The sequence below is a fragment of the Ovis canadensis genome, chromosome 11 (assembly GCF_042477335.2).
Source record: "Ovis canadensis isolate MfBH-ARS-UI-01 breed Bighorn chromosome 11, ARS-UI_OviCan_v2, whole genome shotgun sequence".
Lineage (NCBI taxonomy): Eukaryota > Metazoa > Chordata > Mammalia > Artiodactyla > Bovidae > Ovis > Ovis canadensis.
The window spans coordinates 63,733,367-63,757,322 of record NC_091255.1 but is presented as its reverse complement, the minus strand read 5'-3'; the positions used below and the strand labels follow the sequence as shown (position 1 = coordinate 63,757,322).

At 55.5% G+C, this 23,956-nt stretch overlaps 1 protein-coding gene across 15 annotated transcripts; it reads right to left on the bottom strand.

Moving 5' to 3' along the window:
* Positions 1-1,944: 1,944 nt before the first annotated feature.
* FBF1 (Fas binding factor 1) lies at positions 1,945-22,919 on the bottom strand. Of its 15 annotated transcripts, none has more exons than XM_069542097.1 (32): positions 22,786-22,914; positions 22,321-22,386; positions 21,895-22,035; positions 21,720-21,804; positions 20,641-20,668; positions 19,998-20,065; positions 18,418-18,511; positions 17,728-17,788; positions 17,127-17,177; positions 16,378-16,519; positions 15,787-15,864; positions 14,785-14,904; positions 14,339-14,477; positions 14,088-14,221; positions 13,283-13,382; positions 11,647-12,090; positions 10,563-10,661; positions 10,146-10,234; positions 9,924-9,982; positions 8,995-9,147; positions 8,765-8,865; positions 8,433-8,639; positions 7,608-7,715; positions 7,378-7,517; positions 7,172-7,290; positions 6,144-6,266; positions 5,874-6,059; positions 5,278-5,454; positions 5,060-5,197; positions 4,840-4,957; positions 3,572-3,681; positions 1,945-3,034 (listed from the first exon to the last, which is right to left on the bottom strand). In XM_069542097.1, exons 9-32 carry the CDS (start codon positions 17,130-17,132, stop codon positions 2,951-2,953), a joined length of 3,174 nt encoding a protein of 1,057 aa, XP_069398198.1. In that variant the 5' UTR covers positions 17,133-17,177; positions 17,728-17,788; positions 18,418-18,511; positions 19,998-20,065; positions 20,641-20,668; positions 21,720-21,804; positions 21,895-22,035; positions 22,321-22,386; positions 22,786-22,914; the 3' UTR covers positions 1,945-2,950. The 15 variants fall into 15 exon arrangements, 13 of the variants coding, with proteins under 13 accessions (XP_069398198.1, XP_069398189.1, XP_069398192.1 ...); XM_069542088.1 differs by having other exon boundaries at positions 11,647-12,093; positions 19,998-20,039; positions 22,786-22,913; XM_069542091.1 differs by having other exon boundaries at positions 19,998-20,039; positions 22,786-22,913.
* Positions 22,920-23,956: the final 1,037 nt, after the last annotated feature.

Sequence of the window (23,956 nt, the reverse complement as noted above, 5' to 3'; positions counted from 1 at the left end):
CTGGACCAACAGGGTAGTTCCAATCATTTCTTACTTTTGAAAAACATTCAGTTCTCTCACTGTCCTAGAACCTTCTAAGAGGGGGGCTCACTGGGTTCTAATTCAAAAGCCCAAGCAGGGATTCCCAATTGTGTCAGCTTGAAGCAAATAATAAACATGAGTAACTCTTGAAACCGGAAGTATTAGCCCCACCGTGTCTTTTATCACTGTTACTTTCTACCAGTATTTCTCTTTCTACAGGGAACATCTAGGTTATGACCTCGCAGAGTTGTTTATCATTATGAAGGGAAAAAGAAAGACCAGCAGGTACATACATAACATTCCTGTGAGCAGCCTTCTCCTGCCTGTGGCCTAGGAGAACGTTAATGAAAAGGGGATGAGTAAGCCACCCGCCACACCTTAATGCTGGGGACGGTGATTCAGAACAGTTCCAGGCACTGGGTAAAGGGTCAGCATGACTCAGTGCCCGTGGAACATCTCTACGTGGCTGTTTCATGGGCACCCAATTGCCCAGGCCAGGAACCTGGGGGTCTTCCTTGGCTTATTCTCCTTCCTGACCCTCCATCAGACACCAGGTCCCCGTGCCATGTCTGGCACAGCGCTTTCCTGTCCCCACTCTTGCCCGCTCTGGTCAGTCTGGGCTCTGCCCACAGCCACAGTAGGTTTTCTAAAACGCAAATATGGTCGGATTTCCTTGGTGGTCCAGTGGTTGGGAATCCACCTACCAGTGCAGGGGACATAGGTTTGATCTCTGAGCTGGGAGGATGCCACATGCCATGGGGGAACTAAGCCTGTGTACCACAACCACTAAGCCCGCGCCCTGGAGCCCGGACTCTGCAACAAGAGGAGCCACCGCAGGGAGAAGCCCACGAACCACAGCTAGAGAAAAACCTGCACGCAGCAACGAAGGCCCAGCGGCACCGACAAAAATTCATTAAAAAACCCCACAAATATGGTTCCATCCTGCTTTAAATCCTTCATTGAATACCACTGCCCTGGAGGTGAAAGCTCAAACTTTAACAAGGTATTCGGAGCCTCATCGACCTGCCCCCTAATTCTAAGCTCATTCGCTGTGGGCTTCTGCATAGCCTCCAACGTGTCATCACCTGTGATCCCCTCCTGTGATCACCCATGTATCTGTCAAGTGCTTGCTTAAATGCCAGCTTCTCCTAGGCCACGCCCAACCTTAGGCCAGGCCCCCGGCTCACCACACAGGTGGGAACTCATTAAGAGTGTTGAGAGGACCGAATTCCTAAGCTTCAACAAGGCTTTTAATAGCACATGGATGCTTCCCTCCTGGCTGTGGGCATCAACCCCAGCAGCAGTAGGGGATCTTCTACTTCACAGAAGCTCTGGGTACAGAACACTTTTCTAGGAGGCAGCTGTGATGTGGCTGAGCACCCTGGGCTTTGGAAACTGCCCAAGCACAGCTCAAACCCAGGTCTGGCTGTTATTTAACTTCCGAGTCTCAGTCCCTTCATCTGTGAAGTAGGGGTGACAATCACACCCTCCTCTGGCCTGTGGTCCAGCCAGGAGAGCGAGGGCGGATGGAGGGTCCCGGCCAGTCAGTTTTAGAGCAAATAACAGCCCTACAGAACAAACATTTCTGATAAATAGGTTCCAACTCTGATGAGCTGTGGCAAATTCTACGAACCCAGTCATGAAGGATATAGCAGTTCAGTGGGTCCAGGAAGAAGGTTGTAAATAACATGAGATCCTGCTGGAGGCTGTTCTCAAAGAGCAGAGACACCCCTGGGCCCACTCATGACCCCCTCGGCACTGCCCTCCTTCACCTTCCTGCTCCTCGGACAGTCCTCTTTGATGGGAGGTAAGAGAAGCCGCTCTCAAGGTAACTGCTGATTTTTCTTTTTCCCCAACCAGGGATCAAACCTGCGCATCTTGCGGTGGAAGTGCCAAGTCTTAACCACTGAACTGTCAGGGAAGTTCTGGTAACTGCAGTTTTATTAGTTGAGTCCTTGGGTCTGCAGCAGACAACTACCAACCCCCTCACCCCTCTCCTGGTGCCCCTCTGGAAGGCCTTGGCCCACTGCCTATACATGGAGAAGGGCGAAGCCCCCCAACTTGGGCAGCAGCCAAGGTGCAGCCCCTTCTGTTCCCCAGGGCTCTGTATCCTCCCAGACAGGAGCTTGCTCTGTCATCTTCATTCCCACTGCTGGCCTTCTGTGGCCAGTGAACAGCACGGAGAAAAGCCTTCCGTCCTTCCCTGCACCCCGTCACCCTCTGGGTAGTGTATCAGAAGAAGCCGATGAGCCCAGGGTCTGTGCCAGTGAGTCGGTTGCCCTGGCAGCTGGGAATGAGGTGCAGGTTTTGTGTGCCAGCCTGAGAGCAGGATGGGCTGGCTGAGCCCCAAGAGCATGTCAGAACTCGAGGTAAAAGCGCTAGGCACGGCGCCCTCCTTGCCCCTGCAGCACCTCCACCTTGTCAGCCAGGAGGCCAGAAAGCCCTGTAACATGTGTGGACGGACTCTACATCCCTAAAGCAGGGAGACCCCATGCTCTCTGTCGGCCACTCCTTGTGTATAGAAGTATAGAAGCCCCCTGCCTCAGGAGAGGCTCAGGTGAAAAGATTCTAAAACCATCCATGGGCTGAGGGGCCCACAGAGCCCACTCAGACCCTGGGTCCTGAGCTGGAAGTCTGTGGGGAGCAGACCCACAGCAGCCACTGACCGTGTCGTGGGCCTGCCTGCCCTCAGCACGGCATCTCCCTAGAGGCCGCTGCCTCCTGGGGTGTCTGAGAGGCCCGGGCGCACCCACCTGCCTCAGCCATGGGCTGGAGGGCTCGTAAAGAACCCGCCAGCACCCTGTCCACAGGAAGAGCTGTAATTAGGCGCTGGGCATCGAGGGGCTCTCCCGGGTGCCCCTGCTATGAGCTGGTGGCCAGAGAGTCAGTTGCAGGGTCTGAGGCCTCTGCTGAGGAGGCAGCTGGGCCTTCAGGCTGAGTGGGATGCCATGTTGTAGGAGGCTTTCTTCAGGGTCTCCAGGAAGAACTGTTCATTCTCCAGAAAGTCGCGGTCCTGAAAGGCAGAGCTGGGTGAGCAGTTGCCCTCTGGCTCCCTCCTGCACCCGCTTCTGTGGACAGGGATGCGGATCGCTGGATTGGGCTTGAGGGGACCCTGGGGGTCAGCGGATCGATCAGTCCTCTCCCATCCTGGCTCTGCCTGGCTCTGGGATTGGCGGGGGTGGGGCAGGGAATGCACCAGCTCTCCCTCGAGGGGAGGCCACGTGTCAGCACATAACATGGTCCCTCTTGGCCTGTCTGCAAACTAGAGAAAACGACAGTGCCTGCCAGGGAGGGCTGTGGGAGGGGGAGCGCTTACAAGGCACAGCGCAGAGCCTGGCGGGGAGGAAATGCTCTCAGTGACACCGCGAGCGCCTTTGCGGCCTATCCTTTACCTGCTCTCCACCGGGAGTGGGGTAGGCTCGGCCCTCCCTGGGACCAGGCTGCACTCTCCCCCTCCTCTGCGTGAGCTTCTTGTCCCCACTGTGAACGAGGAGCCCTGAGTCCAGGGGCAGTGGGTGGGCCTGGGTGGCCTCTGCTCCAGGATGCTTACCTGCTCAGCTGTGTGTTTCAGCAGCACCAACTTGGCGTAGAGGTGTGAGGGACCCAGGCCAACCAGTGGTTGGCTGCACCGAGGAACGGTGGGGGCAGGTGACAACGTGGCTGAAAGGCAGAGGAAGACGAGGTCAGGGGGCAGCGTGGTGGGAGACCAGGACAGCCAAAGCTGGATCCTGGGGCCTTCTCACCACTGCGGGTGGGTGCGACCTGACCGACCCTCCGGGCACATCCAGCTTCCAGAAGCCTCGGAAAATGCTCATGGGATCTCAGCTGCTAAGTCCAATTCTGAAAATTTATTAGAGGGAAATAATCGGGGAGAGATGTATGTATTATACAAAGATTTCCACTGAAATGCTAGTTACCTTATTGACAAAAAAAAAAATCAGTAGGAAATTAGTAAAAATATAGGACAACTCATAATGAAAATTATGTGGATTAAGAGTTAAATGTTTAATTACTGACATGAAAATATGTTCCATCTGAATATTTCTGAATGGGAAAAATAAAGGTACAAAATAATGTATGATGCAATCTCTTTTTTTTTTTTAATGGAGGAGAAAGAGTTGCTTTATTTCTTTACCAGGCAAAGGGGGTGCGGGCTAGCTCCTCAAGAACTCAAACATACACACAACAGTCTAGAATACTGTGCACCACAATGTTTATAAAGTGGTTCTAGAGAGTGGGTTAAAGGTAGTTTTTTCTTTTTCTTTTTTTTAATATAAGCATGGTCCATTTTAAAACTTATTTGGCTGTGCTGAGTCTTATTTGCAGAACATGGGATCTAGCTCCCTGACCACGGTTTCAACCCTGGCCCCCTGCATTGGGAGCTTGGAGTCTTGGACACTGGGCTGCCAGGGAAGCCCTGAGGGAAGTATTTTAAAAACCAGTTTCCCTTCTTCTATTTTTGACCTATTTTTCTATAACATGCGTTACTAGCATAAAAAAAGAAATAACAAGATGACTTTAAGCTGCAGACTTCCCTGGTGGTCCAGTGATCAAGAATCTGCCTTCCAATTTGGGGGACATGGGTTCCATCCCTGGTCTGGGATGATCCCACATGCCACGGGTCATGTGTGCTGTCACAAAGACCCAGCAGAACCAAAATAAAAAATAAATGAAATAAAAACAACTAATTTAGGTTTTGAAAAAACAAACTCAGCTGCCTCCTATCTTGAGCACACAGGAGGCTGGGCAGGATGTGGCTGGCATGCTCTGCCCAGTGGGCGGACTGAGCTGACGAACCCTCCTCCCGGAGTTACTTACCACTCAGGCCAGAGGCTGCGGGGTCCTGGGCCCTGGAGAGCAGCCCCACTGGGCTGGAGGGCAGGTCCTGTCGGACACGATCCAGCTGCAGCCGCTGCTGGGCCAGACTCAGATGCTCCTGTCCAGCCCCCAGAGAGGAGGACACCGCAGTGAGGGCAGAAGGCTGGGGAGGGGTCCCGGGGAGGGGTGCCGGGGGCAGAGCCTCTGGGAGGCGCCTTGCCTGGTGTACGTGGCGCTCCTGCTGCCGAAGCCGCTCCTGCTGCTCCTGCACCAGCTGCAGCCGGGCCTGCTGCTCCGACTGCAGCTGCCGGGCGTCACGCAGGGCCCGCTCCCCCTCCTCGTACTTCTTCGAGGCCACCTGCGGGGAGCCCACCTGGGTCAGCTGGGCTGGCAGAGGTCAGCATGCCCCCCACCCCCGCCCAGGCTGCGCCGCGGCACCTGGCTCATGCTCTCCACCTCCTCCGCGCGCAGCCTAATGCGCTGGGCAGCGGCGCTGACCCTCTCCTTCTCCAGACGCAGCTCCTGCCGCTCCCGCTCCAGGGCCTCCCTCTCGGCCGCCAGCTGGTCCTCTTTGGCACGGAGCTCACTGGCCCTGATCTTCAGCTCTGCCTGCTCCTGGAGATGGCAAAGCCTGGCTGCATTCTTCTTCCTGGAGTTGAACTGGGCTCTGGGGACCCCAGGTCACCCTGCCTCATTGCTGGGGCTGAACACCACCCTGACTCTGGGAGGAAGTGGCGGGTGACCTGGGGCCAAACCGAGGGCTCAATTTTTCTGAATCCATTTCTTCATTTCTAGAATATCTAAGTCATGGGACCATGATGAGGATTAAAGGATCAAATGAGTATAAAGAAGCAGCAAAAGCAAGTTGTTACTATGATGACTGTGGTTGTTTCAGTTCTGCAGGGCTAACTCTTATTACCGCTGTGTGCTTTCTGAAGCTGACCATCCTGTGAGGAGCAGACAGTGAGGGCCAGGGTGGGGAGAGGGGCAGGGCTGCGCTGGGTTCCCACAGTCCGGGAGGCTCTGGGTCCTACCTTGGCCAGGCTGACGAGGGTGCCCTCCCGCTGGGTGTCCACCTGAAGCGCCCGCTCCGCCTCCCGCTCTGCCTGCTCCTTCCTCAGCTTCTGCTGCGCGAAGAGCTCGGCCCACTCGGCCGCCAGGCGCCGCCGCTCCTCCCCGCACTTGTGCATGACGGACTTCTGCTCCTCCAGCAAGGCACTCTGGGGCGAGGGTGCGAGGGGCCCAGTGAGCATCCCTGGGCCTGATGGCAGGGATGCAGCCAAACGCGGTGCCTCTGGACTCACCTTGGCCCTCTCCAGCTCCTCCCGCTCCATGGCTATCTGCTGGACCATGACCTTCCTCTGCTCCTCCAGAGCGCGCTGTGCCGACTCGGCCTTAGACTGCTCGGCGTGCACCCGCCAGCGTTCCTGCCGGCCCGGTAGGGTCAGGGCTGAGCGCTTCGGCCCCTGGAGGCTCCATCTGCTCCCCAGACAGGCCTGAATGCCCCCCGGGGAGCTGGGCAAACCACCCTCATCTGGCTTTTCCCACGCTATGCCACAAACACCGCCTTTCCAGAGCAGTAAAAATGGGAAGGAGCCTGGGGACTGGTTTGAGGCAGGCACTCAGTCAAGCGCTGAAAGGGCTGAATAAACATGGTTCAGGATATAAGAACATCTGTGTCCACATACTGACAGGTCTATAGGGTATCTGTGATGTCATCAGTGGCTACCTCCGGCTACTGGATAATTTTTCTTTACTGTTGCCAGTTATTTTAATTTTTTCAATGAAATGTATCATCTTAGAACTTTGTACAAAAAAAGAAAAGGTTATTACTATTTCTGAATTCATCAAACATTTACTGTATCAATTCTCTCAGGAATTGGTTTTTTGTTTGGTAGGGGTCAATGTGAATTGTTTTTTTCCCACAAGTGCAGCCAATTGTTTTCACCACTTATTAGATTGTAACCAATCTGCCTGTCCTTGCACTGAGCCATGCTAATCTTGTCTATGTCCTTCCAATTTTAGCACGGGTGTGCTGCTGAAACAGGCACGAAAGGGCATGATTTTTTAAAGCACAAAGCCTGCTCTTATAGATGTAAGAGACGAAGGGAGTTTAAAGACAGCTCAGGAGACAAGAGTATTTCTCCCAAAGTCACATCAGCGATGGCCATCAGGGATGAGGGGGTAGGGGCTGGACGGGGTGGGCTGGGGGCACTTCTAGAGGCTAGGGAGGTGGGAGTCCCTGCAAAGCAAGGGGCAGGAGAGACAAAGAAAAGCGCCGAGGAGGCCAGGACAGAGTACAGCTGCCCAGTGCTGGGGAGACAGGCCCCACCTGCTCCAGCAGCCGGCTCTGCTCGCCCAGGCGTGCCTCCATTTTCCCGATGACCTCTTGGAGCCGACTCCTCTCTTCCTCCATGTCCCGCTGCTGCCGGCTCAGCCTCTCCTGCAGCGCTGGGGGCGGCCCACAGGGTGCTCACTGCCCCCTCACCTGCCTTCCCGTCAGTGGGGACAGGACAGAGGAGCCCGGGGCCCCAGTACCTTGGAGCTGCTTGTCCTGTTGCCGGATCCCCAGCTCCCGCTCCTGGGAGGTGCTGAGGTGCGAGGCCTCCACACGAGAGGACAGCTCATGCAGGCTGCTGGAGAACTTCTCCATCTGCTCGATGATGCCGTTCAGGGACCTGGGGTGCGGGGGGCGGGGCTCGGGTCATGAAGGCCTGGGTCCCCTGGCCCCGCCCCACCGGGACAGCAGAGCCTGATGGCGAGCCTACCGCGTGTGGGAAGTGGCACTGGTCACGGCGTCGATCTCCCGGTCCTTCAGCAGCTTCAGCCGCTGCAGCTGCTCCTCATGGTCCTTGCGCATCTCCAGGATGGAGGCGCTGGGGGATGGGGTCGGAGGGGAGGGTGGCACAGTGAACACCCTGGGCAGCTCCGTCCGGGAGGGGGCTGCTCTGGCGGTCCATGCTCTGTGGCCTCTCCTCCCCGGCACCAGGCACTGCCTCCGTTTCCCTGGCTTCTCTGCCTTATCTGTCTTGCTGCCTCGATGCCACATCCTCTCTCTGGGGGCAGGTTCCTTGTTATTCAGCCAAGGACACCTGACGGGGGGCCCGACAACTCTTTCATGTCTGGCCAATCTGAGCCATGGGGAAAGGCCGACTCAGCCCACCTTGGCCGACCCTCTCATGTGCCTTTTCTTTAGTTCTGCTCTCCTCTGGAAAGGCAATCAGATCCACACGCCAGGCATACCCTTTTCCAGGGCTGATGCAGTCACTAGCCTCGAGTGGTCCGGCTGATGGGTTGGTTCACCTGCGCTTACTTAGCACTTGGGTAACTCGCTGCTGCCAGGCCCTGCCTGAACAGCCAGTGACTGCAGGCCCTGCCGGGATGCCCTCACTACTCTGAAGGAGTGGGGGGATCCCCACTAGGGGTAGAAGGGTACATGAGGTGGGTCAGTGAGGTGGGCCTCAGTTCTCAGTCCTCATCTGGAAGGAAGAGGTCAAGCCTTGGTACAGAGGCTGCTGAGCCCATGGCTTGGAGTCTCAGGGCAATTGGCTTCCTCTGGCCACCCCTGAAGCCGGCCCCCGGCCTCCCCTCACCGCTGCAGTTCCCGGAGCCGCTCCATCTCCTGGTCTTTCTCCTGTGTGGCGGCCGCCAAGCGCCGCTGGTGCTGGGCCGTGAGTTCAGCACGGGCCTGCTCAGCCTCCTGGCAGTGCGACAGATACTGGGCAGACAGCTCCTCGTTCTCTCTCCGCAGCCGCTCTTCCCGTTGTTGGTACGATGTTTCTAGCACCTTGACTCGGCTCCTGACAACAGAACACCCAACCCTGAGGCTCAGAAGGGGAGGGCGGCCACCCAGAGGGCCCCTCAGGGCACCCGAGCTGGGGCTGGCCCTGAGCCATGGGCAGCCCAGGCTGGAGAAGCGGGGTACCTGTGAGCACACTCGATGAGCTCCAGGTCTGCCTGGTGCCGCTGCTGCAAACTCTCCAGCAGCAGCTTGTGCTGGGTCCGCTCCAGCTCTAGCTTTCGCACCTGGGCCGTGGCATGGAGTGAGGGGACGGAGTGGAGAGTCCCTCAGGCTGCCTGGGGAGGCCGTCCAGCCCTCATGACACACCCTCCCACCAGCCCTGCCCTGGAAGCCGCAGCCCCTCTGCCCCTCACCTGGGCCTCGAGCTCCGCCAGCTGGGCCTGACTCTGCAGGAGGGTGGCCTGGAGCTCGGTGCCACTCTGAAGCTGAGCCTGTGCCGCCACGAGCTGCTGCTGGTACTCGGGGCTGGGCAGCAGGCTCTGGGCCAGGGAGTCTGGGAAGAGGGACTGGAGGAGAGGGGGAGGGGCGTGCCCCGTCAAGTAGGGGACAGGGGCCCAGCTGAGCTCACCTCTGACCTGCCAGGCTCCGCGCCTGACCTGTGGCTGGAGACGGGGACAGGGTCATGACACCCAGAGGCCAAGGATGAGGCCTGGAGGGTCATATGGTCCCTGTCCTTCCCCTCTCAGGTCAGGTTGGGGAACATGAGTCTCCCCCATGCCCTCAGAACAACATCCTCCCAGCAGGGGTTCCAGATAAACAGCGGGTCCCTGCAGAGTTCCAGCTACAACAGAAGGTGGTGACCTCGGCCCTGCTGTCAGGCCTCAAGTCCCAATGCAGAGCGATGCTCTGGGTCCTGCAGGCTGCCCACCACCCACCCACCATCGCAGAGGCACTTCCGGGTTTCCGGTGAAGCACTCCACAGGTGCTCCTGTGGGGCCAGGCCTCCTCGGGCCTGGGGGTCACAGGAGCTATTGCACCCAGGCAACGTGGGCGGTGGGAAGACAGCAGTGGAGGAGGTTTTCTAGACGGAGCAGCAGGACAGCTGAGCCCTGCGCTCTGAGTGAAGCATTCTCAGCTGCCTCCACCTGGGGGCCACCTCAGTTCTCCACTGGTGCCAGCAAGTGAGCACCCAACCCTGCCCGGGAGAGGCAGGCGAGTGTTGGTGGGGAGACGGGAGAGCCGGCTGAGAGGACAACACGTTCCTCCTGGCGGTTTGGCAGGTGCTGCCTCTGAGCACAGGAGAACTGCCCCATGGGCCCGCCTGTTTGTTCACCCTCCTTACCTGAACAGGCACAGATGGCCCTGAGGGTTCCTGGGAATTCGGGAAAACAACTGCAGGCTCTGAAAAATCAACAGCACAGAAATGAGGAGGCACAGGGAGGCCCGCGGTCTAGGCATGTGCTTGGGAAAGCCTGGCTTCAGGTCTGTCTGCAGGGACCCCCGAAGGAAGCTCTCAGTGCCTCTCCACCCAGAGTTAACCTCCCAAACAAAGCAGAACACACACCAGTGCCAGAGTGGTCTCCAGGGGCTCTGCCCCTCTTTGGGTCACCCGCATGGAGGGCCAAGGCGGCCTTGTTCCAAGTCACGGTGGACCTGTGGACACAGGCGGGGGTGGCAAGGTGAGCAGCCTGCTGTGAAGGATTCAGGGAGAAGGGGAGGGCTGGTCTGGCAGGAAAGGTGAAGGCCAGGGTCAAGTCATAGACTGGAAAGGCCTGAAGGCTGGTAGTTTACTAAGAGCAGGGTCCCAGCTGGAAAAGGGGATGGGGACCTGAGTCAGGTCCCCTGACTCAGTGGGTCTCAGATCCCATACACCACACTGACCACGTGGAGCCCAGCACAACCACCCGCTGTTCTAGGGACAGGGGCTCAGGCCAGCCCCCTGTGCCTCACCCGCCTGCACCCCGCCTCGGACTGAACGTACCCAGAGGTGGCAGGCGGGGACCATGGCCCTTGCGTTGCTATTCCTGGGATCTCCCCGGCGGCTGCTGGCTCGAGCACTTGGGTGCTGGCAGCAGGCTGACTGAGAAAGCAATTGGTAGTATGAAGTCAGAGAAGGTCCGGGTTAGGCTGGACAAGGGCAGGCTGGGACAAAGCCCAGGAGGGAAGCTGCAAGGCTGCCCCTCTTCCCAACCCCCTCCACCTTCCTCCTGTTGCCACCATTCCATCTTTGGAATCCTCCTCGCGGTCTGAGCCCCTGGCCTTCTGCACCCCTCCCGGGGGCAACCACCTGGTAACGTCTAAGGAGCAGCGGTGGCCCTGCATGGGCACCATGGCCATGCTCTGGTCCATGCCATGCCCGCAGCGTCCACTGAGGCCCTGCTCACTCACCCACCGGCTCCAGTGCCCCGTGGTTCCTCTTGTCTCCGTCCGCTCTTCCCTGTCCGTTCTTGGCTCTCAGGGCCAGTGAAGAAACTTTCCCTTCCCTTGGGTTTCAGGTCTGGGTCCTAACTGCCCTCCTTGCTTACTCAACCCCAGGCGGGGTGACATGCCCAGCCTCCCCTTTGCTCTGACCACAGAGCTTCCTCTGGATGGTCCCAGCCTGCTCTGGGGCTGCTCCCTGTCCTTCCCCACATTCCATAGCCTCCCCCAGGAGCCCCCTGGCAGCCACCGTCTTCTCAAACACTCCCCAAGAGCACAAGTGATCCCTGACACGTGTCGCCTGCTTTAGCTTGGTCAGCAGAGCCACTGGACACTGGGTGTCCCGCCAGCCCGAGGGCACTGTGGATAGAGCCCTGCTCGGAGGCACCAGGAAGGCTGTGTGAGCCCCATGAGGGCACCCTGGGTCTCCTGCCCAACCAGGCCAGAGCCTGGCCCTGCGGCAGCAGGGCATGAGCGTCAGCAGCCCCCCAGCTCCCAAAGGTGGGGAGCCAGACACTCTCCCCGAGCCCAGAGAGGGGGAGAAGCAAGGCTGAGAGACTGCACTCTGCCCACAGTCAGCATACTGGGGGCGCTGCTGATGGAGGTGCTGAGTCCTCCCTCCAGAGAGATGGCAGCCTGAGCCCTACCTGCGGGAAGGCGGCCGGCCAGCTGCCCCTGCCGATTGCTGGCCCTCAGAGGCTGCGCCGCGCTCCGCTCTGGCCAGACCTTGGGCCTTCTTCCGGGACAGGGCATGGCTCAGCCAGTCCTCATCTGCCTCCTCCTCAGATGCTCCTGGCTCCGCAGGCTGGCTGCCTCTGGCAGGAGGGCCGGTACCCTTGGCGGGTGCTTTTGCCCCCAAAGAGGGCAGCCCAGCTGCGGCAGGGTGGCAGACGGGGGCGGAATGCTGGCTCGCAGGAGGGGGGCCCCTCCGAGCCTCCCTGCCTAGGGAGCGGGGGAGCAGGTCCGAGCTGTCGTCCTTGAGGCCTAGCCAGTCGGCACCTCCCCTCCTGGGCGGGATGGGGCTGGAGGCTGCGGGGGTGCTCTGCCTGGAGCCTGCTTCTCTCTTGGGGTCTGTGCTGCCATCTAAGAACCTACTTCAAGACAGAGAAGAGGGGAGTCTAAGGCAGGGCAAGCAGCCTTTCCCAAGAACTCCTGACAGGCCTTTCCCTCCACTGCTCAGGGGAACTAGGGGGCCCACATTAAGGAGCCAGGATGCCTGGGGCCCTGCTCGGCCAGAGCCAAGGCAAGCCAATTGACTTCCGCAAAACACCTTGATTCAGTCACGAAAACCAGGGACAAATCCATCTGCAGCGAACAGGACCAACCATGGGCACACACACCCAGAGAAAAGTCAGCCGGGTCAAGCACTTCTGGCTTTCCGTCAATAGTCATTCCGTCACTCATTCATTCATTTGGCCATGGTCTCTTGTGGCTGAGCTGGTAAAGAATCCGCCTGCAATGCGGGAGACCCGGGTTCGATCCCTGGTTTGGGAAGATCCCTCGGAGAAGGAAAAGGCCACCCACTCCAGTATTTTGGCCTGGAGAATTCCGAGGACTGTATAGCCACAGTCAGATACAATTGAGTGACTTTCACTTCACTCTATGAGTTACTGGCAGGTGGCAGCAGGTTCCGAGGTTTAAGGGAAGAGCTGATACACACGTGTGCAAGGTTACTGAGATGGAAAGAGAGGCTGAGAAAGCCGATGTGACATAATGTTAACACTGTGGAGCCTGGAGAAAGGATAGGAGGGAGTTGTTCTCACAGCTCTTCTGTCAGTTTGAAATTATTTCAAAATATAAAGTTTAAAATATATACTGGGAGAAAAAAAAAATCTCCAAATTCAGAAAAGTCCATCCACTAGCTTAACATTTTGTGGCCAGCTGGGACGAGACCAAGGCAGGGCAAGGCAGAGCCCAGGGCCGGGTTTCCCGGGAGCTGAGTCTGAGAAGCTGCTGCCCAAGGTTCACTCTTGCTCCCCCTGGGTCTGGGTGTTCCTCACAGAGAAGCAGATCAGCTGACGTCACAGCAGTTTCTGGTCCCCCGGGGCTTCCAGCTGTGTCAAGTCCACCTCTTCCTTACTCTTCCCAGGAGGCTGGGAGCAGAATCCAGGGTCCGCTCCTGCTGGGGGGGCCATCCCGACCCCTTGGCCTGGACTGGTGGGCACTGGCTACTCCCCTCCTTTGGCGTCCACGGAGTCTAGTGCCTCCCAAACAAGCCTGGTGGTGGGATGGGGTGAGGGGGGGCCCCTACTTTCTCAGCAGGCAGCCTGCCTCTGCGCTTACCTGACAGACTGCCGGCGGGACTGTCGGCCCTCGGAGGAGCCCACGGTGGGCTGGTAGGCCCCAAAGGTGAAGTCCTCGTCACCCCAGGTGTCTTCCTTGTCTGTGAACGAAGGAACCCGTGATCTAGGGCAGGGGGAGTCGACCTCTTCTGCGAATGCTGCAGAATGCTGGGTTTGAAAAGGGCTGAGCGAGCAGCTTGACGGGTAAGACGAGTAATGGGGGCTCGGAGGCGGAGGAAGCCGGTCTACACCTCTAGCCCCAGCGCAGAGAACATCGCCGTGAGCTGTGAAGAGTGCACCTGAGGAGCCCGGCCCCGACCCCTGTGGGTGAGGCCGGGTGAGCTCACGTGTCCCAACGACGGGCCGCGGGCTGATGCTCTGAACACAGCAACACTGGCCAGAGCAGTGTCTTTCAAACTGTGAGCTGCTGCCTGTTAGCAGGTTGAGAAGTTAAGTTACAACCGATGTATTTAATCGTCAAAATGCCGAGTTGCACAGTCATGTTCAACTCTTTGAGACCCCAGGGACTATAGCCTGCCAGGCTCTTCTGCCTGTGGGATTTTCCAGGCAAGAATACTGGAGTGAGATGCCATTTCCTACTCCAATTTATTAGTCAAAGAGCATATAAACAAACAAAAAAAAAACAACAGATTTGAACATGGTGACGATTATTTTGACACTTTTGACCCAGTTCATAAACATGAATAATACAATGTGTGTGTGTGTGTCATGATGTAAAGCTTATTTCTTATTATGGCTCCTGGTATAAACCTGTTCTGGGGCCCCCACCCCACAAGCCTCCTCACCCTGTGGCCGCTGGTACTTCTTGTCCAGCTTGAACTCCCTGTGCTCGCTGGTGCCTGACCGGGCCAGGAGCTTGGCGGCCGGGCCCCGACCCAGCAGCTCATCCAGCTTGGAGCGGGCAGGGAGGGGCCCTTCCCTGCAGGATGGGACACGGGGCAGGTACCTGTGAGCACGAAGGGCTCCTGCGGCGGCCACACTGTACCCTCCCTCTCGCTTTTTCCTGGTGGCACTCTCCACGCCCAGGGACCCTTACTGGTTGCCCGCCTGCCGCCTCTCTGCCTTGGGGCTGTCTCCAAACCCCAAGGTGGCCATGATGTCGTCCCCATCGTCAAAGAGCAGCTCTTCCTTCTTTCGGACTGGAGTGTCCCCAGGAGTTAGAGGGATAGAGGGCCCTAAGAAACAGAACACAGGGCACAGAGGCCTTCTGGTCCTCAACTGTGCAGTTTGAATGGGCTGAGGGGGCGTTTCTCTACCTCTGAGTGGAACAGCAGGCACAGCAGCGGCTTGTCCCAGCCTGCACTCCCAGCCCCACTCCCAGGCGCTCCCATCTCCTCTCCCTTCCCTCTTCCCAGAGACTGATGACCTCCTGGTCCAGGATCTGAGACCTCTGGTCCCTGCCTGGTGGGGTCTCTGGATCTGCGCTGGCAAGTTCAGTGAGTCAACCGCAGCAGCCCCGGAAACGTAACAAGCCCACCCTACCGTGATCTCTGACAGGGGCTGGGTTCTTTTTGGAAGAGGTTTTCGTCTCCGTGGAGGGCAGCTTCTTGGGGATTCCTTCCTCATCATCAGAGAGAAGTCCTGCCAGGGGGTCTTCTGAGTCTCACAGGCAGAAGGGGAAGCAAAGGGCAGACTGTACGTCGCGTTCAGGAAAACCAGCACTGTACTGCACTGCTGCTGTTGCTGCTGCTAAGTCACTTCAGTCGTGTCTGACTCTGTGCAACCCCATAGACGGCAGCCCACCAGGCTCCCCCGTCCCTGGGATTCTCCAGGCAAGAACACTGGAGTGGGCTGCCATTGCCCTCTCCTGTACTGCACTAGGGGAGTTACTGACCAGAGAGCTGTAGCTGCTCTGACACCTATGCGAGGCGCTCGGCATCTGGGGGCCTGGGGTAGCGGGGCTCCGATACAGAGCAGACTGGGCCAGGGGAAAGGAAGCAGGGAGGGCGGCCCCAGGGCCCACATTCCAGCATAATGGCCCCAGGCTCTGCTGTCTGCCCCAGCCTTCTAGGAACATCCCCGAGGCTTGAGAAGGCAGGTAAAATGTCAGGGAGTACATGAAGGACAACAGACTTTCCCCCATGCTTTATAATCTTCAGTTTGACCCCTGGCTTCCAAGTCTGTGCAAATAAGTGCCCAGACATCCCAGCCAGAGGGGCACAATTAGTCCCTCCCTCAATTCGTGAGGTCTTCCTGGTGGCTCGGACGGTAAAGCATCTACCTGCAATGCGGGAGACCCGGGGTTCGATTCCTAGGTTGGGCAGATGGAGAAGGAAATGGCAATCCACTCCAGCACTCTTGCCTGGAAAATCCCATGGATGGAGGACACGACTGAGCGACTTCACTTTCACTTTCAATTCGTGAGGAACAAAATCAACTCAACAGCACCAGCTGCCTGCTCTGCATCTGAGAGTCTGTCAGCCCTCGGGCAAACAAGTATCAAACTGAAGCGTCCTAGAGGCATGACTGCAGGGCCCGCGGTACCTTCCAAGGAGAACTTCCTGTACTGATGTCCAAAGCTGGAGGGAGACGGAGGCCGCTTCTTGGTGGGAATGGCATCTCCTATAGGCAGCAAAGAGGAGCCAAGGCCACAGGCTGTGTCTCCTCTGGCCTCCGTGCTGCCACACTGTGACGGGGCCCCCGGGCTGCTGTGTATTTCCATCTGGTGGCTGAGGGCTCGCGGTCGTGGACACAGCCGTGGGAGAGGTCTATACCGCCCTGCATCTCAGTCAGGCTTTTGGCCTGGAAATGCACTCTGGAAGTGACCTTCGGCCCTCCATTTACAAGTTGCTCCAAACAGGTACATGGGTTGGGGCCATGCAAAAGTTACCATAAAATTCTGCAATTTAACTCAAATGGATTCTCCAGGAGTCCAAGGAAGTGGGGGTGGGGGTGGGTGGGAAGCTCAACCCGTCTCCCTCCCCAACCATAAACTCTCCAACACACAGGTACACAGTGAGCTCCTGGTCTTCCCGCTCCCAGGCAGAGAAAACCCATAGCACACGAGGCCTTCTGTCTAAGCATCTCCCACATCCCCAGAGTATCTTCTCATTCGAGGAGCTTTGTCCTACTCACCTTTCTCATTGGCGGTTAACACACTGGCGGTTTTAGGAGGACTAGGCGGCTCTTCTTTCTCAGAGCCCTTTGCAGGCCTTTTGTTTGAGGCTAGATTTGACTTCTTCAGCCCTAAGAGGTCAGCATCCATTTCATCCAGGTCCTGGAAAAGCAGGAAGGAGGAAAGAATCCCCACAGGTGCTCAGCTGGTGGGTGCTAAACACCCCCAGGCTCTGAGCAGCCTGGTAAGATGCTGCCTCCAACTTCCACGTGGAACAGATGGGGACTCTGGTGGGGGACCCACCCCAACAAGGTCACAGGACAAAGATAGAGGCAGGACCAAAATCCAAAGGCTCCACACAGTCGGTCTCAGATAAGCTGAAAGGTTTCCAGCTGGTACTCCCACCAACCCTCATGGGCAGCTGCCGCCTCGAGGTGAGAATGGGAGGGAGCCTCAAACCTGCTTTCAGCAGCTTCTCACAAAAGCTTAGCAAATGCCGAAGCTGTTTGTAGTAGAAACGAAACAGCAGGGTCCTGGGGTCTAAGGTTCCCCAAGGTTGGGACTTCCCTGGTGGTCCAGGGGTTGAGAATCTGCCTTCCACTGCAGAGAAGGGTGTGGGTTTGATCCCTGGTCAGGGAACTAAGATCCCACATGCTGTGAAGTGCAGCCAATATGCATAAATAAATAAATAAATGAAGGAACAAGAGGGAGAATGAAGGCTTGGTATAAAACAGTGTCCCAGCCCATCTCCCCGAAGCTGTTTCCTTACCTTCATGGCCTGCAGCAGAGCCTGCGGGTCTGCATCAGAGATGTCTGAAACCTACATGACGGGAGGGTCAGGAGAGACATGCTGGTCAAGGCCCAACAAAACTCAGGACCCTTATCACCTGGCTCCTGTTAGGGCAGGAGCAGAGCTGGGTGAGGGGAGGAACATAATTTGGAGGGTTCTGCCCTCACGGTGCTCAGGCGTTATATGAAGTCAAACCTGACCAGCTGTGGACACTCACAAAGCGCTGCTGCTTTTGGGTCCTCCCCAAAGGAAGTCCACGGCCATCACAAAACAGATTAGGCTACTTTCCCGCCATGTGATCGGACAGCGTGGAGTTTACTATGGGAAGCGCCATTAGAAGGGGCAACCGCTGAGCCTCCAGCAGCTGCTCGGAGCTCTCCTTTCTAGCTCATCTCACCGGGAGGAGTGAAAAGGACTTGCTCTGAGTCCACTTGGCAGCCTTTGGGTACTGTTTTAAGAACAAACTGGCTTTGTGGGGACTTCTAAGCCTTCTGTGGGCAGTCCCTCAGACACAACAGCCATCTCACTGTCTCTGGGTGTGAGCAGAGCCAGTGACGAGGAGGGAACAGGCCAGGCTCACCTCGGCATCAGCTCCCGCCAGGCCTGCCTGGGTGATGAAGGCATCGTCTTCCAGGAGGGACCTGCAAAGGAGCAGAGTCTATACCCGCACCCCCACCCCCATGGGCCCCAGGGCACTAGATGATTCAAGGAAGGAGAAGGAGCTTAGAGAGGCCAAGTGAACCTAGACAGAGTTCTCCAGAAGGACAGAATTGCTGAATGGAATCTCACAAGTCACCGAATGCGATGATTTTTAAGTTTGTTAAAAATGTACAGTCCCTTTAAAAACAACAGGTTAGAGAGAAAAACAGAGCTATTGGGGGTAAAATGAAGGTGGAGAGTGGAGCGCTCACAAAGTGCCTCCCTATCTCACAACCGTGGGGAAAGTTCAGAAGAACAATCTGAGAGTCACCAATTTGAGAGTCAAGCATCTAGGTCAATCCCCTTATTCCGAGGGTAAGAAAACAGAGATTCAGAGAGCTTCAGGAGTTGCCCAAGGTCACACAGTAAGCAAGACTGGAAGCCGGAACCTCTGACCTCCAGTTCAGTTCCCTTCCCACCCCTCCAGGGTCCTCCGCTGCCCCAGAGCTGAAGGGAGGACAGGAAGGTCGTGGCCCTACAAGCAGGACCCACCGTGAGTGGAGAGGGAGGGAAAGGCAGGAGCATCTGGCCTGAAAGGGGCTTGGATGCCCGGGCAGCCCCATGTGCTCACTTTGGTCCAGGCCCGGAGGGAGGGGGCGCCTGGGCTACACCTGGGGCATCTCTGGCACGTGACGTTAGTTTAACAGGCTTCTCAGGTGGTGTCACTGAAAAAAATTAAATAAAAGATGTGATTTGGCTACGGAGAACTGAAGTCAAGATGGAAAGGACTGCACATTGCCCACCAAGCTGTCTCCCACATCTTCCTACTGAGAGAGGGGCCTTTTTGGAGGAAGTGAAACTGACCCTCGAGGCAGGTCTCTTAAAAACCTGAATGGAGGAGGGCATCATATATTTCCAAGTAGGAAGTGAACACAACTGGTGCCAAGTCAAGAGGCTGTTCCCACCCACAACCAGGAATGCGGAAACAACGCACATCCATCATCCGCGGGCTTGTGCTTTGTGCTTCTGGACCAAGCCACATGGTGGCTGCTGAGCTTCACTGACCCCAAAGCCCCGTTGCTCAGTGCAGCAGACATGGACACACAGGGTAAGGGACTTGTGTCCAGAATACAGAAAGAATTCTTACAAACTCAGCAATAAAAAGGCAAACAACTCAGTTTGAAAACTGGATAAAGATCTGAATAGACCTTTCTTCAAAGATATAAATGGCCAGGAAACGCATGAAAAGATGTTCAAGGTCATTAGTCATCATTAGTCATTAGGGAAATGCCCATCGAAATCACAATGAGATTTAACTTTACACCCACTAAGATTGCTATTTGTTGTCGTTGTTTAGTTGCTAAGTTGTGTCCAACTCTTCTGTGACCTCATGGACTGTGGCCCGCCAGGCTCCTCTGTCCATGGGATTTCCCAGGCAAGAATACTGGAGTGGCTTGCCATTTCCTTCTCCAAGACTGATATAATGAAAAAGAAAATAACAATTACTGGCAAGAATGTGGAGAAATTGGAACTCTCTTACACTGCTGATGGGCATGTACACTGGTACAGTTCCTGTGGGAAACAGTTTGGCGGTTCTTCAAAAAGTTAAACACAGAGTTATCATATAATCCCGTAATTCAACTCCTAAGTTTACACCCGAAAGAACTGAACACATAAGCCCACACAAAAACTTGTATATGGTTGCTCATAACAGCATTATTCATAACAGCCTAGCTGAAATGTGGAAACCACCCAAACGTCCATAAACTGATGAATGGCCAAGCAAAATGGGGCATAAAGAACAATGAAACATTGTCCAGCTGTGGAAGGGAATGAAGAGAGAAATGTTACAGTGCAGATGAACCTCGAACACGTGGAAGTGAAAAGAAGCCGGATGCAAAAGCCTCATACCGTATGATTCCATTTAATGTAAAATAAGGCAAATTCATAGAGAAAGAAAGTTAAGTAAGTGGCTGCCTAGGGGTGGAGGAGGCGAGAGTGAGGAGTGACTGCTAATGGTGTGGAGTTTCTTTACGGGGTGACGAGAAGGTTCTAAATTCGGCTGTGGTGGTGACCGCACAATTCTGTCAATATACTACATGTCACTGAACTGTACACTTTATAAAAGACTGAACTTTATGTGAATTATATCTCAGTTAATAAAAGAGAGAGCAAGCCTGAATCAGGGGGTTCTGGGAAAGGGGCACTTACCCTCATCTCCCAGGAGGTCAGCAAGGACATCATCGATGGAGTCTGGAACAGGAAAGGGGCCACCGTGACTTCAGGAGGAAAGAAAGGTCCTTTAGGGCCTCATGGCTTGAGACCTCATCCAGGATACTCCACCTGGATATTTCTGGATACAGAGCCCAATAAAAAGGATTTTTCCCTGAGTCCCATCTGTTGTTTATTTCTGAATTACTCCAAGGGTCAGCAAGGTAGCATAGGGGGTTCCCTAGGAAAGCACAAGCTGCCTTTGGGATTACAGGGACAATAGCAAGACTCACACCAAGGGACTTCCCTAGTGGCCCAGTTGCTAAGACTCCATGCTCCCAAGGAAGGGGGCCTGGATTCAGTCCCTGGTTAGGGAACTAGTGACTGCATGCTCAGTCGTGTCTGATTTTTTGAGACCCCATGGACTTTGTTGCCCGCCAGGCTCCTCTGTCCATAGGTTTTTCCAGGGTACTAGATCCTACAACTAAAGATCCCAAGTGCCAAAACTAAGACTTGGCACAAATAAATATTAAAAAAAAAAAAGATATTCACTGAGAACATTCAGGCAGACATTTCTAAGTCATGTGGACCCAAGGCAGGGGAATTATTTTTGGCTTATGGGTGATGTTTCATCCCCACTTACCTTTCAATCTTTTCTTGGTTTTGGGTGCCTAAAAAGGGAAAAACAAATCCCATGAACAAGAGCAGACAGTGAATGTGTACTAAAACCCAGAATGCAGAATGAATTGTTTTGCCTTTTGCAAAGATGGGGACAAGGAACACCAGTGGCATTTGGGGACAGACGCCCTTTATGGTTTTCTTAGAGTTTCTCGGAATAGACGCATTCAGAGCATGAAAAGGGCCACCCCCAACCAGCAGTGGATGCCACACTGGGTGCCATCTGGTGGGCGGAAGTTTCTCCTTTCCCCCAGATTTCCAGATGCCACATACAACCCCTCCCAGGATGTAACGTTTTCCTCTAATGCATCTCCCTGACTGTTCAGTATCAGTGACAGATACGTATAAATGCTTTCCAGATGGATATTCAGAGGCTCAAAAGAGATGCTCGCTTACTGTTTAATAAGAAGTTGCTTTTTTTCTTTTATGCCGTGCTACACAGCTTGCTGGACCAGGGATTGAACCCATGCCCCCTGCATTGGGAAGCACAGAGTCTTAACCACTGGACCTGCCAGAGAAGTCCCATTAATAAGTTTGATATCCATGCTCCTAATCATCACTCTTCTTTGGGGCCACCCAGTCCCCAAAGTACTTCATGCAGTCAAGCTCTTGGAGGTGGAGGCAGGAGGGAGGGTAGACTCCCATTTCCACACACCTGCTCTGATTCTGTGCTGTTGGAGAAGACTCTTGAGAGTCCCTTGGACAGCAAGGAGATCCAACCAGTCCATCCTAAAGGAAATCAGTCCTGAATACTCATTGGAAGGACTGATGCTGAAGCTGAAACTCCAATACTTTGGCCACCTGATGCGAAGAGCTGACTCATTTGAAAAGACCCTGATGCTGGGGAAAATTGAAGGCAGGAGGAGAAGGGGATGACAGGAGATGAGATGGTTGGATGGCATCACTGACTCAATGGACAGTGAGTTTGAGTAAGCTTTGGGAATTGGTGATGGACAGGGAAGCCTGGTGTGCTGCAGTCCATGGGGTCGCAAGGAGTTGGACATGACTGAGCAACTGAACTAAACTGCTCTGCATTCTGCTTACCATCTCAAGGCTCTGGGGGGCTGCTTCTAGGTCCTTCACAGTGCTGTCCAGCTCACTGGAATTCTACCTGTCAGGCTCATCCTCCCTAATGAAGAAAATTAAAGTGTCTGCTCACAAACAATTTGGCTTTAACAGTGCTTGAGTCGAAGATTGATAAAGCCTTCTCTCACTTTACCCGTTCAAGAGGTCAAAACCTATTTCCGTCAGTTAAAAATTTCTTGTGGTGGGTGATTCAGATGAGAGGCAAAGTGTTCTGGGTAACTTTTCGAGGCTTGGAGATTATTTGAAAAAAGTGCAGTGGTCCTCATTCCTTATTCTGAAAGAGGATACAGAAAATGGCAGGTCCCCATCTTAGAAAAGAGGTGGGGGTCTGGCACTGCGGTCTATACACCTTTCCAGGCAACACTCAGGACTACTTTCCCAGCAGCAATCAGCACACAGAACGGAAGTGAAAGCTGGTTACTCCTTGATAGTATTTTCACTATCGTTGGAAAATTTCCCCCTTTAACTGTAAATCCAACTCACTCCATTAGTGGTGAACTGTTTTCACCAGAATTATCATTCTTTTCCGCCCGCTCCTCAAAAAGTTCCGCACACTGACCTTTGGCACGGCTTGGAAGAAAGTAATAGGAGGTGGGCGGCTCTAGTTGCCTGGTGCCAGCCTGTCCTGTTATTAGAATGCAAAGTTAATGTGGGGTTACTGCACAGGGGCCACCCTGAATGCTTGAGTTTCTCCTCTGTAATGGCAGTGTTCACGACCCAACGTGTTTTGTCTCCCATCACATCTAGGAGCGTCTCCCATTTCCCAGTGATCCTGTCCCAGCCTCGCAGGCCGTGGGAATTTCTAAGGGAGGCTGCAAAGGGCCTCAGGACCACAAGGACCATCGCATCGTTGTGCACAGCCAACTCCGTGCCAGGCGTTTTAAGATCCCTTAGCTAGGGCCCTCCTGGTGTCACCCCCTCGGTCCTCGCGCCCAGCCCATCTCGATCCCGAGTGCAGCCTATGATCCTTCCAGCCCTTGAAATCCTCCCCACGCTCCCTGGCCCCCGCGCCCCGGTTACGTGCCATTCCCTTCGGAGGCGCAGCCACTGGGACGTGTCCCAGACATAGCTGCCGCTCCAGGCTCCACTCCAGCCGGGTTCAGTCAGGCCTCCAGCTTCGGAGCGCTACGGACGCCAATCTCTCGGTCGCCCGGCCTCCGGAAGAAAGGAGAGGCGCGAAGCATCCTGGGGGTTGTAGTCCTAAACCCCCTCACCTGCTAGAGCCAAGGGCCTCTGGGGCGCTGGAATGAACCACACTTCCCAGGGTGCCTCTCCGCGACCGTTAGTCGGCGCACCACGTCGTTAGCCGCTGGGCGCGTTGCTAGGAGCTGCCTCAACGCCCCTTTGCTAAGCCGGCGGTACGGGGGTTCCGAGGCCGGTGAGCTTCTTCCTCCAGGTTTTCTGCAGAACTACCACTACCTGGGTTCCAAAGTGAAGTGAAGTGAAAGTCGCTCAGTTGTGTCCGACTCTTTGCGACCCCATGGACTGTGAATTCTCCAGGCCGGAATATTTGAGTGGGTAGCCTTTCCCTTCTCCCGGCGATCTTCCCAAACCAGGGATTGAACCTAGGTCTCCCGCATTGCCGGAGACGGCAATGGCACCCCACTCCAGCACTCTTGCCTGGAAAATCCCATGGACGGAGGAGCCTGGTAGGCTGCAGTCCATGCGGTCGCTAGGAGTCGGACACGACTGAGCGACTTCACTTTCACTTTTCATTTTCATGCATTGGAGAAGGAAATGGCAAGCCACTCCAGTGTTCTTGCCTGGAGAATCCCAGGGACAGGGGAACCTGGTGGGCTGCCGTCTCTGGGTCGCAGAGTCGGACACGACTGAAGCGACTTAGCAGCAGCAGCAGCTCTCGCATTGCGGGCGGATTCTTTATCAGCTGAGCCACAAGGAAAGCCCACCTAGGCTCCAAACATTTAAAGTTCTTCCAGGAACTTCCTGGTGGCCCAGTATTAAACTCCGCGCTTCCACAGCAGGGAGCACAGGTTTGATCCCTGCTCTAGGAAGTAAGATCCTACATGCTCCACAGGTACAGCCGGAAAAAAAAAAAAAAAGTTCCTTCAGCATTCTTTTGAGGGCTCACTGGTGGAAAGGGGGAGGGCGTGAGAAACGTGTGAAGAGTGGAAAACTGATGGGCCGTGAAACCATAAAGACTAGGAAAGTGGCTGTGACCTTCAATTATGAAAGCC